The sequence below is a fragment of the Etheostoma spectabile genome, chromosome 3 (assembly GCF_008692095.1).
Source record: "Etheostoma spectabile isolate EspeVRDwgs_2016 chromosome 3, UIUC_Espe_1.0, whole genome shotgun sequence".
Lineage (NCBI taxonomy): Eukaryota > Metazoa > Chordata > Actinopteri > Perciformes > Percidae > Etheostoma > Etheostoma spectabile.
Genome location: NC_045735.1, coordinates 33,721,985 through 33,736,989, shown reverse-complemented (window position 1 = coordinate 33,736,989; position 15,005 = coordinate 33,721,985). Strand labels below are relative to the sequence as shown.

Sequence of the window (15,005 nt, the reverse complement as noted above, 5' to 3'; positions counted from 1 at the left end):
GTTATGCTCCTCTAGTGTGCCAGTGGAAATTTGGCCACCATCATCATAAAACAGAAACCACCGGCAACAGGACTGTCAGCCACACACCCCATCTTCCCCAGGCTTAGCACTTTTCAACTCCCACCTGCACCTACTGCTTACTGTCAGGGTCTTCAGATTGAAAACAGAAATAGACTACTCGTATGGAGTCTTTGTCAGAAGACAAAACACACAAAATATAAGACGTAAGGAACTGCAAGGCAATTACAGGTGGATTCACTGTAGATCATTTTGTTGGCCTTTAGAAATATGAACCTCCATCAGGCTATTTGGTAGCAACATATCTGAAAACTGATGTTATTAAATGTATCTGAATTAAATTGGGTGGAAATTAAGACCATGGGCAAAGGATACATTTTTTATGTGAATCTGAATCTAGGTAACTTTTAGGCATTTTAATGGATGAACTGATCTGTTCAATTGTTCGGTTTTCACAATGTGTCATTTCTAGGCTATGAGTCACAAGAAGACTGTAGCAGAATTTAATCATCTTGTTTGGTCATCCTATCACTATGCAAATTGGTAATAATCCTGATCACGAAGCTTGAAATTTCTGTAAATGTACTGTATATCTTGTATATTTTTAATTTGATGTTTTTGTTTTATTTTTATCTTAAGCATTCTGAATTTTAAGTAAACAGATTATTAACGTTTGTGTTGTTCTCGGGTCAAATTTAACCAGTTTTCAAAGTTTTTTTATGTCAGAATTCTGGGTTTCTCCAATAAATTGTGCAGGTATAACCTGGATGCATGGATGGATGTTATATGGAACCCATGCAACGTTCTTCACAAGTAAAATAAATGATAAATTACTTTGCATTTTGGGTGTTTTATTTAATTTTAAATCATTTAAAAAACTGTTTCTGCTTTCAATACAGTATCAAGACTAAATTTTGACAGGTCCCTGTCTGTGATCCACTCAACATCCTTTGATCTTAACTATTAGTCAAAATAATCGATAATTTCTGCTTCGTTTGAACTAAAAAGAAACGGGTATAATGCCATATAAATTAGATTTATTTAAAATGAAATAAGAGACAAAAACTTTGCAAAATAAGCGTCAAAGGCATCGGAAAAAGCGTCAAAAACATGCACAAAAAAATTCAATTTTTGACTTGGAGGGACAACAAGTTCAAGGTCAATAGGAAGACAACACAAGGATTAAATAAGTAGGCTACATTAAAAGCAAACCCACCTCCACGTACCAAATAATTCTGTTCTGTGTTAACTGTTCGGATAAAATGACTTAAAAATATTCAAATCTGGCCGACCAAAAAACAAAGTAAATGACTTCACTGCAATATGATTTATTTAGCTCTTTAAGCTCAGCCCAAGTGATACTATAGTCATACTTAATAACTTAACTAATGAACAGGCCCTCTATTTACATTCAGATTCAACCTGGCAGGATGGCAATGAGCTAACAAAAAAAACAAAACATGTGCTACTGTTCAGGGCAGAATATCATAATGGAGTACCGTCCTGTGTTTGATTGTTCTAGTTAAACAACAGTGATTTTGTAATGTCTAATGTAATAACAATACATTTCAAACTAGAACTGCAAGCAGTTATGACTGGGGTCCAAGCCTCATTGTGCCAGTCATCCCGACTTGAGTCAACATTGGCAAACTGGTGGAGCGCAAAGAAGCGGAACGTGGGGAGGCAAACATCAGGATATATTGAGAGGTGCTACAAGGTCTAAAGTACATTACCATTGCAAATATCCCATTAAAAGGTGTCAAAGCAATGTCTTGCGTTTTTTAGGCTAACATTTTTTGTCACATACAGCAAACATCTCACTATATGCTAGCTATGCCTGAATACACTGTAAAAAAGCATAATCCTTGTAGACAGCCCAGGCTCCACAAATAACAAAAATAAATATAAATAAATAAAACACAACATGAATCTCACAGATATATATTGATACCACACACACAACAATACCACACAAGCTGTCTAAAACAGTTCTATATATTTGGTCTTCTAGTGCAAAAATAAACATTTTGAACATTATAACTCTTATAAAGGACACATTATTTACATTTCATACATAGTGTATCAATCTTGTAACAGTATGGATTAATTGCACAATGACCCAGAAAAACTCTGGGTTTCCAATAGCTAACTATGAAAACAACAACTTTGCCATATCTTGGCCAACATAAATCCTGTCAAAGCAAAACTTTAGATTGTTCCTTGGTATGACCATCTGATGCTACCAAACAAATTTCACTAGGGGGCGCTACAAATACAAAAATATTTATATTTCACGGCTCACGCGATTTTTTACAAAATTTGATGGGTACCAATTAGGGCCACTCCTGAGGCGCCCCATACAGTGGAGTACTTATTGGTTGAAGTGGGCGTGGCCTATGGGACCCACGTTTGGATTAAACAGTTAAACTAAAGTGAGTTACTTGAAACTAACAAGATTGATGTACAATGGGTAGTTGACCTGACTTACCAAATATTACACATGTGGACCCTTAGGTGGCGCTACAATGACATCAAATGTGTTATCGCCTATAACTCAAACAATACAAATCAAACATAAAAATCTTTACATTCACGTGTTCCCAGAATCAAGCCGAGTCACCTGATATAGGCCACGCCCGTTTATGCTCAAAGTTGTATTTGTAATATTGCGCTAAGCGTGAAAGTTTTTCAAACTCGTCCTAGATATGCACAAAACCTGGTATGTAGCAACTCCAGAGAGCCATGCCAAATGTTATTCACAGAATTTTGCTATGTTAAATGAAGCGCATCTTACGAACAAACAAATTTACTCTAGCAAGCTACCAAACACATATCATATCTCCACCAAATTACATGTTATCAGCAAAAGACTTGGGAGCAGTGTTTCACATCTCTTCACGGTGCTCTTTACCAAATTTGGCGAGAATTGGCCATTAGGGGGCGCTATAATCAACGTTTATTTGTTTTGTCTAAAAACTCAATGCATTTAAAAAGAAAATTTGCTATTACAATATGTCTGCCACAGTAAATGCTATCAACACCAAACCTGTGATGATTGTTTGGCATGCCGCTTGGAGGCTCTGTACCAAATTTGGTAAAGATAGGGGGGCGCTTTAATCAACGTAGACCATTTTGGCCCATTTTATCCATTCTGAGGACGAGTGGGTCAGATATGACACCAAACGGCACTTCTGATTCAAAACTTTGTAACTTAATAATACTGTTTTTTGGAGCTAAAAACAGTGGTCCCGTTCTGCTGACGTCTTTGTTGTCTTCCTATACCTTACAGAAGGTTTTACATCCAGCCTTTGAAACACAGAGTTTTTCAGGGTCATTGTGCAATTAGTCCATACTGTTACATGCTAGATTGATACACTTTATGCAAGAAATGTAAATAATTTGTCCTTTATATGTGTTATAATGTTCAGTATGTTTATTTTTGCACTGGATAAATCCAAGAATCCACGTGTGATCAGCTCCCATTTCCTTACAAAGTGCGGAGAACAGTCACGCTTTGAGGGGTTCGGTTTTGATAAAATTTACCACGCTCACAACTTCTGTCAAAACCTCATTTAATTCAGGGCTGAACTGCCTTGAAGCGAGCGCTTCCCTGTGAATGACACAGTGCGTCCAATGCGCATCTGCCGCAACCCTCTTTATCAGTGCCTTTTTCCTGACCCTGCCATGGTCTGTGCGCCATCAGAGCAAAACTCCACACAGTTTTCCCATTTAAGGCTATGTTATTTGAGGTAATTGTCCATGATCTTAAACAGCTCATCAGCTGTGGCTCTATTTTTTACGTATTTGCAAAACAGCAAATCCTCTTACAGTGACTCGCCATTCACAAAGCAGACGTACGATATGAACAAGCAGTCTTTATTGCTGTCAGTAGTTTCGTCTTTTAGTTTTTCTATGAGTTGTTCCTCAAGATCACTTGAAATGTTGCATATATGTCTCGCAATTGTGTTGTTTGACAGGGGGACAGCTTTTAATTTTGCTGCGCTGGTTTTTTGCATTGTGCAATTCTGTATGCTAGTCCATATGAAGCCATCTGTGCTTTACTGTTTACTGATGCAGCTTTTACCGTGCGAGTCTCCTGTTGACGGTATTCAGACAGTTTTATTTGAAAGAAATCAAGTGGTTTACTGACATGACTGGGGTGTGTGGTCTCTAGGTGTCTTCTTAATTTGTCGGGTCTCATACTGTCTGCTACTAGCTGTTTAAGACACAGAACACACATTGGTCTCTCCTTTGCCCCCACAACAGCTGCCGTTAATCCAAGAGCAAGACACCCTTCATCATATTTTCTTTTCGGGTGGCTTTTTGGTTGATTAGGCCTGTCTGTTTTGTGTCTCTCTGCTGACGCTGGCTCGACAACTTTTGAGGTCAGTGTCACAAATGAATCCATGTTGTGTTATTGCCCACACTAGGCTGCTACCCATCGGCGCAAAATAGATTTATATGAAGGTTTGTTCCACTACAAATAATTTGCCGGCTTCACGTCAATCATTATTTTGCCACTTTGGTTCCAGGATACATTTTCAGTTCCAGGTTACATTTTTCTCATATCTAATGTTCTTTTAATTTAGACTGCATGTAGGCTAGTAATAATTACTTAGTTTGTGAGTGTGATCAGTCTAATAACTGGCAACAGACAGCTATGAGGACGGTATGCTCTCACATGGGCTAAATTATAGTCAGTCACACACACACACACACACACACTCTCTAGTCTAGTGCGCAGTCTTGCTCCAGATTCTTGGAGATAAAGATATTAAGGCATAAAAGGAAAATGTTCTCCCGTTTGGCGCGCCCCACCTGTCACGTCAACTCCCCACACTCTGAGAACCGCTGCCCTAGATGGTACCCATCAAATTTTGTAAAATCGGATGAGCCATTCATGAGATATAAACTTTTTATAGTTGTAGCGCCCCCTAGGGACCAACTGTCGTAAAATCTGTTTTAGAACCTCAGATGGTCATACCAAGAAATAATGTAAAGTTTTGGCCACAGTGTATAAATGTGGTTGAATGGTGAAGGGTGCTTGCACTATGTTAAAACGCTTTGAGTAGTTAAGACTAAAAATGCATTATATATAAATACAGTCCATTTACAAATTTGGTACAAGGACCAAGCAGGAAAAAGTTAGTACTAGGATTTTTGATATTCTATATAGTTTTGTTGTAGCTGGGCCTTGCTAAAATGCTGTGGGCAGGGCTTACATTACAGAAAATGTCTCCTTAACACTGTGTACATATAATCTCTGAGTGACCATGACAAATCTGGTGCCATTTGGTCAATTGGTGGCGCTGTAGCAGCAAAATACTATAGCATACAACTCTAAAGGAAGAAATCTCTGTCTTTGTATGTATGCATGTATAACTGTCCTTAAAAGTCCTTTTGGGCCAAGCATTGAGCCCACTACAAAAAGACACGCCCCCCCACAACAGAGCCAAGTAACTGCCTCATTCCAAACGGGGAATAGAGAACAAGAGAGACCCCTCTCTCTCGCTGCTGTAAAGCATTCCATTGTCCACACACACACACACACACACACACACACACACACACACACACACACACACACACACACACACACACACACACACACACACACACACACACACACACACACACACACACACACACACACACACACACTTGGCTCAGCACCAGATTGGGCCGCCTAGCTGCTGCAATTCTCTCTGTTTCTCTCTCTCTTTCTCTCTCTTGCCCTATGCATCTCTCCTCTCCCTTACCTAAACCTCCGACAGCATTTGGAGCCTGCAGAGCAATGAGCAGGACGGGGGCCATCACTTGCAGGTAGCATGTTTTGTGTCACATTACAACATCCATAACTGCCAGAGAAAAGAGGTTGAGACCACTACCTTCCAACAGCAACCAATAAAGCACAAAAGAAGAAAAAAAACTGGAGGAGAAGACAGGATAAAAGGAGAGATGACAGACCAGCACTAGAAAGGATGAGGTGAGTGATTTGAAATGGGAAAAAAAGGACATGCAACCCACTGAGCCATTTCATTTAGCATCTTGTTACTGCAGTAAGCTACATGTTGTGTTGGCTCATGACGAAACTACTCCCTGCTCTGTCACTAGGCAGATTTATCCTTTCAGTATTGCATGGAGATTTTGACAATGAAATATTACAGTATTCAAACAAAACACAAAGTCAAATCAATTGATGGCACAAGCACACAGAACATTGGCTACCATCATGACCGAACAATGCAATAGTGTGTGGAAATTATTGTGTTAATATGTCCCACAGTCCTCTTCAAAAAGAACAAAAACACACATGGATCTGTGGTCTTTAGATCAGAACATCTGCATTTGCGGACACAGTTACTGTATCGCCCTTAATAAATTGAGTCTCACTGCAGCACTCAACTACAATCCCACTGGCTCAGCTTCAAGCTGGTTGGCACTTAGAATTACTAGCACCCATATAAAACCAATTTCATGGTAGTAGTAACAGGCAGAATTTCAATGAACCAATCTATAACATAGTTTCTATAATACATGTGGAAATTGAAATACAGTACATTTAACATTTAACAATGTTAACCCTTAATTTTTCTACCATTCTTCATCATCTTCTTCTACAATTCCTTCAAAATGCCTATACTGTTTTAACACTTCACTCATTCTTTAGAGCCCTGGCCATGCCTGTCTGCTCTGCCTGTCTGCTCTGCCTGTTCCTCCTTCTGTTGTGTGGGCTGCTAGGAGGTTGGGTGCTGTCTATCTGCCCCACTGTGTGCTACTGCAGCAGGGGACATCGTGTGGTGGACTGCTCCTCACGTGGTCTAACCAAGCTACCGCCTGGTCTGCAGCACAACATCCACTTTCTCAACCTCTCTTTCAATAGGTAAGCAGCTACAGCTCTGCAATGTAATTTGGTTAGGCATGCACTTTAACAATTTCTGTGCCTGTAAGAGGTAAAAGAAGGTACCAAGTTAGTTCTGCAACCATAAAGCAGGCCTCCAAAATTATATTTTTTTCTTATAAACGGTAGGTTAAGGTTCAAAAGAGGACAAACTTATTTGTGTGGATAGTAAAAGGTTTATTAAAAAAAATAATAATAATTTGCCATCCTTCCCTGCTTCCCTAATAACATCTTTGGGAAATGTTTAGTACTCTCTCTTGTTTTTATTTAGTTTGAACACTGCCTAGTGAGTATTTGCCAGCTAGCTATATTCAGTCAGAATACTGTGGTGCTCTGAAGGTCACAGCATGCAGGACTTGACTGTTATAAATACGTAACTATCCCAAAGATAGACCTGTCTGAACCTCTAACATGACTAAATAAAAGATAAGATAGTACCTTACCTTCTCATCAATTGCTTTTACACTTGCAATGTAAAGGTTAAGGATGATTACTAATATACTGCAGTGGGGAAGCACTTTCAGTCATACTTGCCAACCTTAAATCACCCTTTTTATGCTCATTTTCAAGTTTATTAAAAATAATTGTATTTTGAGGTTGTACCAAAATAGGTTTACATGGTTTCATTATAAAAAAAACACCATATTTTTCTTGTACTGCCCATTGCTGCAGATGCTCTTTTCACCCTGTGTGTGTTTGGGTTTCTGTTTTAGCTATAGAGTGAGACATCTCACTTTTAGACTATCTTTGTTGGGAGTCACAACTGTGCAGTAACTAGGTAAGATCACATTAACTAGATAATTCTTTCTCCAACTTTGGTCAGAACAAGGCAGAATTAGCAGGGAGACTTCTTCTAAACAAGGGCGCACTTCATGCCACGGTTAGCCACCTCGTATTGGCTAGTGACGTAGAAAGCCGTGCCGATTTTGAACAGCTCACCTGGAGACTGAAGGCAGAACACATTCAGAAACCCGTATATCACTCAAAACAGCATGGAAGTTGTTTTTTTCTAAGTTTGTATGCGTGTGGAAGTACAAGAAACAGAAAAAACCACCCCAAATCCCAGAAAAGGGATTTTCATAGTATGGGAACTTTAAGACCTCAAAAATAGGGAGGAGGAGGAAGCTCTGGGGGGTTCTCTCCCCAAATAGACTTGAGTTTGAGATACTTGTATTACTGCTTTCTGTTGCATTTTAAAGAATTTTAATGAAAAAATACACTACACCAGTAATTTTATGTTAAATACTTTTAATTATTTGTTTTAGTTTTTCGTTCATGCCCCTGTTACTCCAGCTGAGTACTAGAAGGAGGGAGAGCGGCCAGGCTGTAGGCTAGATGCACGCCACGGACCCACAACAGACTGTCTTTCCTGGCCCACACACCCCAGGGTCCTGGATGCCTAAACGAGGAGGAACAGGAGGCTTATGGTCCCTGGAAGATAGCTCGGTACCCCGCCCCCAACCCCCAAGGCACCACACTAGACCAGTCCCATGCGGAGCCGGCGGGTGCCCCTCTCCCACCTTGAAGAATCAGAGAAAGAGGGAGAGATGGGGAGGCGCAAATTGGGGGGGGGGGTAGATTCCTACAGCATGTATGCTTAAATACGCTGTACAGTGCCAGAAATAGGTGGTGATAACGGAAAGGGAAAAAAGCAGGAGAAATATGGGAGAAAGGGGGAGGGTTGGCAAGTATGCTTTAGCGCCTCTATGAAGCAGTGTTATGTTGTTGATAGCAATGTTATTGTTAGCAAACTTAAGATAAGACAATGCTGTAAAACTAACATTACATAGTCAAATTATAGAAGTTTATATTTACAGTACATTTTAGCATTTCCCATTATCCTGTAATGCTCACTTTTGGCCACTGTCCAGCAAAAGTAAAATTCAGCGATTATCTGCTTCTATGATTAGGCTGGAAATAAAATGGGTTTCCGTATGTCATTTTATAAGAGCTTTCTAAACAAACTTTTTTTTATATTACTCTTCTGACAGCTTGCAGGGTCTGGAAAGTCAGCTCACCCACTATGCCCACCTGCGAACCCTGGACCTGTCCTACAACCGCCTGGCGACCCTGCCCTCCGCCCTGCCGCGGTCTCTGTGGGACATCCGAGCGGCGGGCAACCATCTGCGCTTGCTGGACAAAAGAGACACAGCTTACCACTGGAACCTGAAAGTACTGGATCTTTCGGACAATGAGCTGGAGAGAGTGGTCTTCATCAACAACACCCTGGCAAGTCTCCTAACTCTCAACCTCAGTCACAACAGGTTTTGGACGGTGCCCACAAATTTGCCGCACAACTTGGAGAGCATTGATTTGTCACATAACTATCTCATGCAGATCCTGCCTGGCTCTTTGGATCGGCTGCCAAAGCTGGCTAAGTTCTTTTTGCATAATAATCGGTTCTCCTTGTTGTCTAAAGGGATATTTGATAAGCTGGTGGGGCTTGAGGTGATGACTCTTGGGGATAACCCCTGGGCTTGTGAAGAAGAAGAAAACATAACAAAGCTCTTGACATGGGCTGAGCAGACCCGTGCCACCATCTTAGGTTGCCCCTGTTATATAAGACCTATTTGTGGGCAAACCCATCAGGCAATGCCAGGGAGGGAGTGGCACTCTGCACTGTTCACAGAGATACCACTTTGGGTTAACAGCAGAGTTGAAGGGCATGATGGTCAATCACCTGCAAGGATTGCAGAGGTCACGTCTAGTTACCAGGCAAAATTGGCTCTTTTTGACACAGGAGTATATCAGGACAAAAGAGGAGTGAATGAATCTGGGGACCACAGGATGTTTGTCTGGACATCTCCCACAAACTTTGACCGTTTTTCCACACACACAAAAACAACAGCAAGCCCACTGTCTTCAAAGAAGTCCAAAGCTGCTAACTCAAGGAATAAATGTGACAAACTCCTAATTGACATTCAACAAACGGTCAGCCTGACTATTTTAGCTATATTGACCGGATTTAACACCTTCTGAACCACGTTGAGTAGATAAAAAAATACACTACTTAGTGGAGTATTTCTGACAATGAATGTATGACTAAGTTAGTCAACTTAGCAGCGCCATCATTTGTCTTGCAAAGAACTGTTTTGACTCAAAATATCTGAATACATCGTTCAACTGGAGTACTACTATCAATTCTCCTATCTCAGTAATGCTTGGACACTGATAGACTGCTGTACTCTATGCTTTCTTCATAACAGTGATGCCTGTGCTACATTTGGTCCTGCTGATTAGTGAGTAGTCAGCCTAAGAAAGTCTACACAAACAAAATAGGGAAAAAATTACCAATAAAGGCCTAGTTAAATGAAAAAAAACTTCAATAGGAATTCATGGACTGATTATAGGTGTTCCTGTCTGACCAGTTGTCAGTAGGTGGGACTATGACTGGGACTCAATATGTATGCATGTAGATGTCTTCAGGCCTTGACTCTTATCTAGCATTTGATATTTTGGACCCCAAATCCTTATATAACTCTAATGTAGATGTCTGAAATTTGTTAGGCATAAAGTGTGTATCATATCCAGATTTACAAAAAAAAGCATTTTGGAGACATCCACTAAACCCAACAGAAATTAAATTTTCTGTGCCAATTATGGCCGATTTTGGCCATTTTCATGGGCTGTGCTTTTACATACTCCTCCTACAGATTTAACCCGATTTACTTCAAATTGTTCATTACAATCTAAAGACCTTGGCACAGCTAAATTGAGAAACTTTTCATTTTGGTGTGGGCGTGGCAAGGCAGTGAATTTCCATTTTGTCCCACCAGGAAGTGGTGTGTAACTAGACTATACATTGTCCAATCTGCACCAAACACCTCATGCTTGATAAGAGTCATAGCATGAGGACATCTACATAATAATATTGAGTTCAGGGCTGGGCGATATGCAGAAAATCAAACATCGCGATATTCTTGTCCTAATACCTCAAAGTCGATATTGTGGGGATATTATAGGGTTGACAATTGGTGCTTTAACAAAATATCTTCATAATGAGATTTAAGATAAATAATCATTAATGTAGGTATACAATTTATGATATGTAGTATATAATAACTAAGTGTGTAAAGGTAAAAATAATAGGGCTAGTCAGGTAACAGTCTAGTAACACAGAAAATGGCATCACTTTACTGTAATGCAGCAAAAGACCCATTTACGACATAACAATTTACAAAATCCGACAATATCTAGTCTCATATCACAATATCAATACAATATTGATATATTGCCCAGCCCTAAGTGAGTATTAGTCATAGTGCCTTCTTTTGGCTAGATGAAGTTACAGTCGTTTTCAGAATCAGAAATACTTGTTTTATGTCCTCTTCCTAGCGGGTTGACCAGGTTCACCTCAAAAGTGACCTTTATGTTGCTTGCTGAGGCTTTATTTTGAAGATTGTGAATGGCCTAGTTAGTTTTAATGTTATGAAATAAGAAAGGAATTGTAATTGGTAAGCAAATGCTATGTAATTCTTGGGGGTGTAACCTAATCTCAACAGGAGGTTAGCCATTTTAGGTTAACGGTGCAGATTCAGTGCATTTTTTTGTCATTTACAGGTGTCATACTTTAACAAACATATCCTATCCTGTATATCCTCACATCCTGTTTTACTACATTTATTTTTTTCAAAGATCAATAACTAGTGCTGTCAGTTATTAACGGTGTTAAAGCAACGGCATACATTTTTTTTATTGCAAGGTTAATGTTCTTTTTGGCCTAGCAAACTTTGCAGTTTTTTTCACATGCTGTTGCAACAACTAGTAACGTTAAAACTACACCGGATCTAGCTAGACCAGAAACAAAACAACAGGCACGCTGCACACTCTTGCTTGGGCTTGCGAGCTGGCCAAAGAGTAGTAGGCTAACGCTTTAAGAGGATGGCGAGCGCAATACACCGAAATGGATGCCAATAAGCTTTTGAATGGAAAGTTGATTTTTTAAAAGTTGCCAAATGGTTCCATTGACAAGACCAAAGTGATCTGTGTGTTTTGTCGAGCTATCATTGCAGCACGTCCAGTCTGAAATACCGCTTGATGGCCAAGCACACAGCTGATGCAAATTCTCCGCCGCCTTAAAGTATTTTTTTCACCATTTTATTGATGGACAGTGTTACATTGTGTGAGAGATTATTTGCTCCAAGTGTGAATGAGTGCTCCAAGTGAGGATGTTAGTGTGAAATTGAACACTACACCAGGCTATATGCCAATGTTGTTTTCAATAAAAAAAAACATTTGCACAAAGCAAACCCATCCACTTTTCCACGTTGTTAAGAGCATTAAAATGAGAATAACTAATTGGACAAAAAAAAATCAAGGGACATTTAGAATAGATAAAAATGTGCGATTAATTGCAAGTTAACTATGACATTAATGCAATTAATCGCGATTAAATATTTGAATTGTTTGACAGCATTATCCATAACCATAACATTTGTGCACAGTTTGGAGAAAAAATATTGTTGAAGCAAAGAATGTCTAATGGCAAAGTCAAGGACGTGGTGATATTAAGACGCATTTGTGCTTGGGTGGAACTGAAGCTATACAAGGACAAGATGGTGGTGCTGCACCTGGAGCAGACAGGTTACAGTCTCAAAACAGATCGCCGGCAGACATTGTTAACATTTTTGCAGCGCTGGCTAAGATCTCAGCCAACTTAAAGTGTCTAAAGAAAATTGGCCACTCTATTTTTTCAAGAGACAAAACTTTCCACCTTAATCACCTGAATAGATGAGGTTGAGAAGGGGGTGGAGAACCCAAGAAGGGCAAGTTTATCCACCAGCTAGCAAGAAAAAGGTGGATCTGCTCTGGAAATGTAGAAGATATGGGGAACTGGTTGCAATAATGTTCATTATAAACAAGATTTCTCTAGAATTTTACACTGATCTCTGGGCTGGGCCATATGAAGAAAAATCTAATATTTTTGACCAAATACCTCAAATCGATATTGCAAAGATATTGTAGTGTTAACTATTGGTGCTTGATCAAAGTTTTACACAATGAGGGTTGTATTAAATAATCATCAGTAATGTGGCTATAATGACTAAGTGGGTAAAGGCAAGTAACAGAACAGCTAGAAGAGTCTGGTAAGTTCACAAAATAATATCACTTTTCTGTAATGCAGCAGGAAAAGATAACACTTCTGATTTCACGATAGTAAAATATCTAAAATCACATATCACAATATCAATATATTGCCCAGCCCTACTGATCTCTATTGGCCATTATTTACCTCTACCAATTAGGAAATTTGTTACTTAATAGAGCCAGTAGGGCTTCCCAAACTGACAGAAGAGCAAAGCAAACTCCATGATATGGATTTAACTATAGAAGAAATAAGGTAATGAGGGCCCAGCTTGTTTCTCTTGATGCCAAAAAGGCATCAAGAGATTTGATATGAAAAGATTTGATATGGCTGAATGGGGCTATCCAACCCTAATTGTCACACTTTGATCTCAAGATTGTTTTGCTTTCCTTCTCTGTGTGGAAAAATACACAAGACTGTGTTTTGTTTTCAAATTATATTATACATTCAGACAGAGTTTGGCAAAATCCACAGATCTGTTCAATCTCGAGTCTGTCATCTCTCCTTTCTCTTACTTATTGTCAAAGAACAGTGTACAAAATTTTCAGGTAGCAGATTATCATTTTTAGCTGGGGCTAACAATCACTACTGGTACTAATTATTGTTAATTATGTGAGCGACCTGAGAACAGGCCTAAATTAAAATTAGTTGTTTATCTGTTGTTGGTTTGTATGAAAGTAAGATCATTTTGGAGGGAAGAAGCTTCACTGTACAATCAGAGTGGACCAATCTGTAGTTCCAACAACTTTAACAGACAATTACGTCAGCAGACGTCTTACATCCTCCATTTAAACTTGTATCATCATATCAGATGATTCAAAAATATGTGCTTCAAATCAACACCTTCAGTGTTTAGATCAAGAAGCTTGTGAACAATGTCAGATTAAATGTGCTGTGTTTATATAGCGCTTTTCTAGTCTTAACGACTACTCAAAGCGCTTTTACATCATACAGGATACATTCACCATTCACACACATTCATACACTGTGGCTGAGGCTGCCGTACAAGGTGCCACCTGCTCATCAGATAAACACTCACACACATTCACACTCCAATACGCAGCATTGGGGGCAACTTGGGGTTCAGCATCTTGCCCAAGGACACTTTGACATGGGACTGCAGGACCAGGGATTGAACCACCAACTTTCCGATTGGCAGGCAACGTCTCTGCCACAGCCGCCCCAATTAAGTGGCTAAAGATAGTTCTTCAGTGTGTTACCTTCATATTTAATCAATTTTTAGGTCAAGTATTGGATCCAACTTGGTATGGGTCAAATATAAATAGGACTAAGATTAAGATGGGGCAAAAAATCTTGATTGGAATATCCCTATTTGAAAGGCCAGGAAAAATCTACATAGTTGACACTGAGTTGGGATTGTTACATTTCTGAAGTCAAGATGAATTTTTGATTGACACAATTCCATGGTAGATTCAGATGCTGTAAAGATAGCTGTGATGGTATTGTATGGGACTAGGGCTGGACGATATGAGGAAAATATGCAATAACGTTGTTGAAAATCGCAATAACAATATATGATATTGCAATGACGACAAAAAAACGATATATCGTGCAGCACTATATTGGACACAATTATATTGAAAGGTGATTTCAATATTTTGTATGGGTGTAAATGTAAACAGAAATCAATATTCAGATCATGCCCCCAAAAAATCCAAAGACAGACAAAATCGTCTTGTTTGGGAATGAGGTAGCCTCTTCCCGCTGCGGACCCGCTGCAAATTAGCCTTGGGAAGTAACTTGTTTCGGTGGATCATGTACATTAAAAAGTTGTTTTAGTTGTGCAATAGAAAACTCAGATTGGACAGACAGTCTAGCTAGCTGTCTCAATTAACCATGCAGAGATCTGAGGAGCATATACATTAGTCATCATAAATCGACCAGAGTTTAAAATTCCAAGACAAAGTAAGCAGAAGGAAACGGACATCAGCGAAAATACATGCACGTGGCAAAATTTCCAGCAGGGATGGAACGTCATGG

At 39.4% G+C, this 15,005-nt stretch overlaps 2 protein-coding genes across 4 annotated transcripts in view; one reads left to right on the top strand and one right to left on the bottom strand.

Annotated features, from left to right (window-relative positions):
* Nucleotides 1-15,005, bottom strand: part of nf1a (neurofibromin 1a) — a 256,060-nt gene that overhangs the window by 95,987 nt on the left and 145,068 nt on the right. The gene's annotated exons all lie outside the window — the stretch shown is intronic.
* On the top strand, nucleotides 5,691-12,770 carry LOC116674280 (oligodendrocyte-myelin glycoprotein). The gene is made up of 3 exons (XM_032506861.1): nucleotides 5,691-6,004; nucleotides 6,689-6,901; nucleotides 8,911-12,770. Exons 1-3 carry the CDS (start codon nucleotides 6,000-6,002, stop codon nucleotides 9,896-9,898), a joined length of 1,206 nt encoding a protein of 401 aa, XP_032362752.1. The 5' UTR covers nucleotides 5,691-5,999; the 3' UTR covers nucleotides 9,899-12,770.

Bases quoted from the DNA above. Each gene is read 5' to 3' on its own strand.
- LOC116674280 (XM_032506861.1), top strand. The intron at 6,902-8,910 runs GTAAGCAGCTAC...CTCTTCTGACAG, and splicing joins CTCAACCTCTCTTTCAATAG to CTTGCAGGGTCTGGAAAGTC.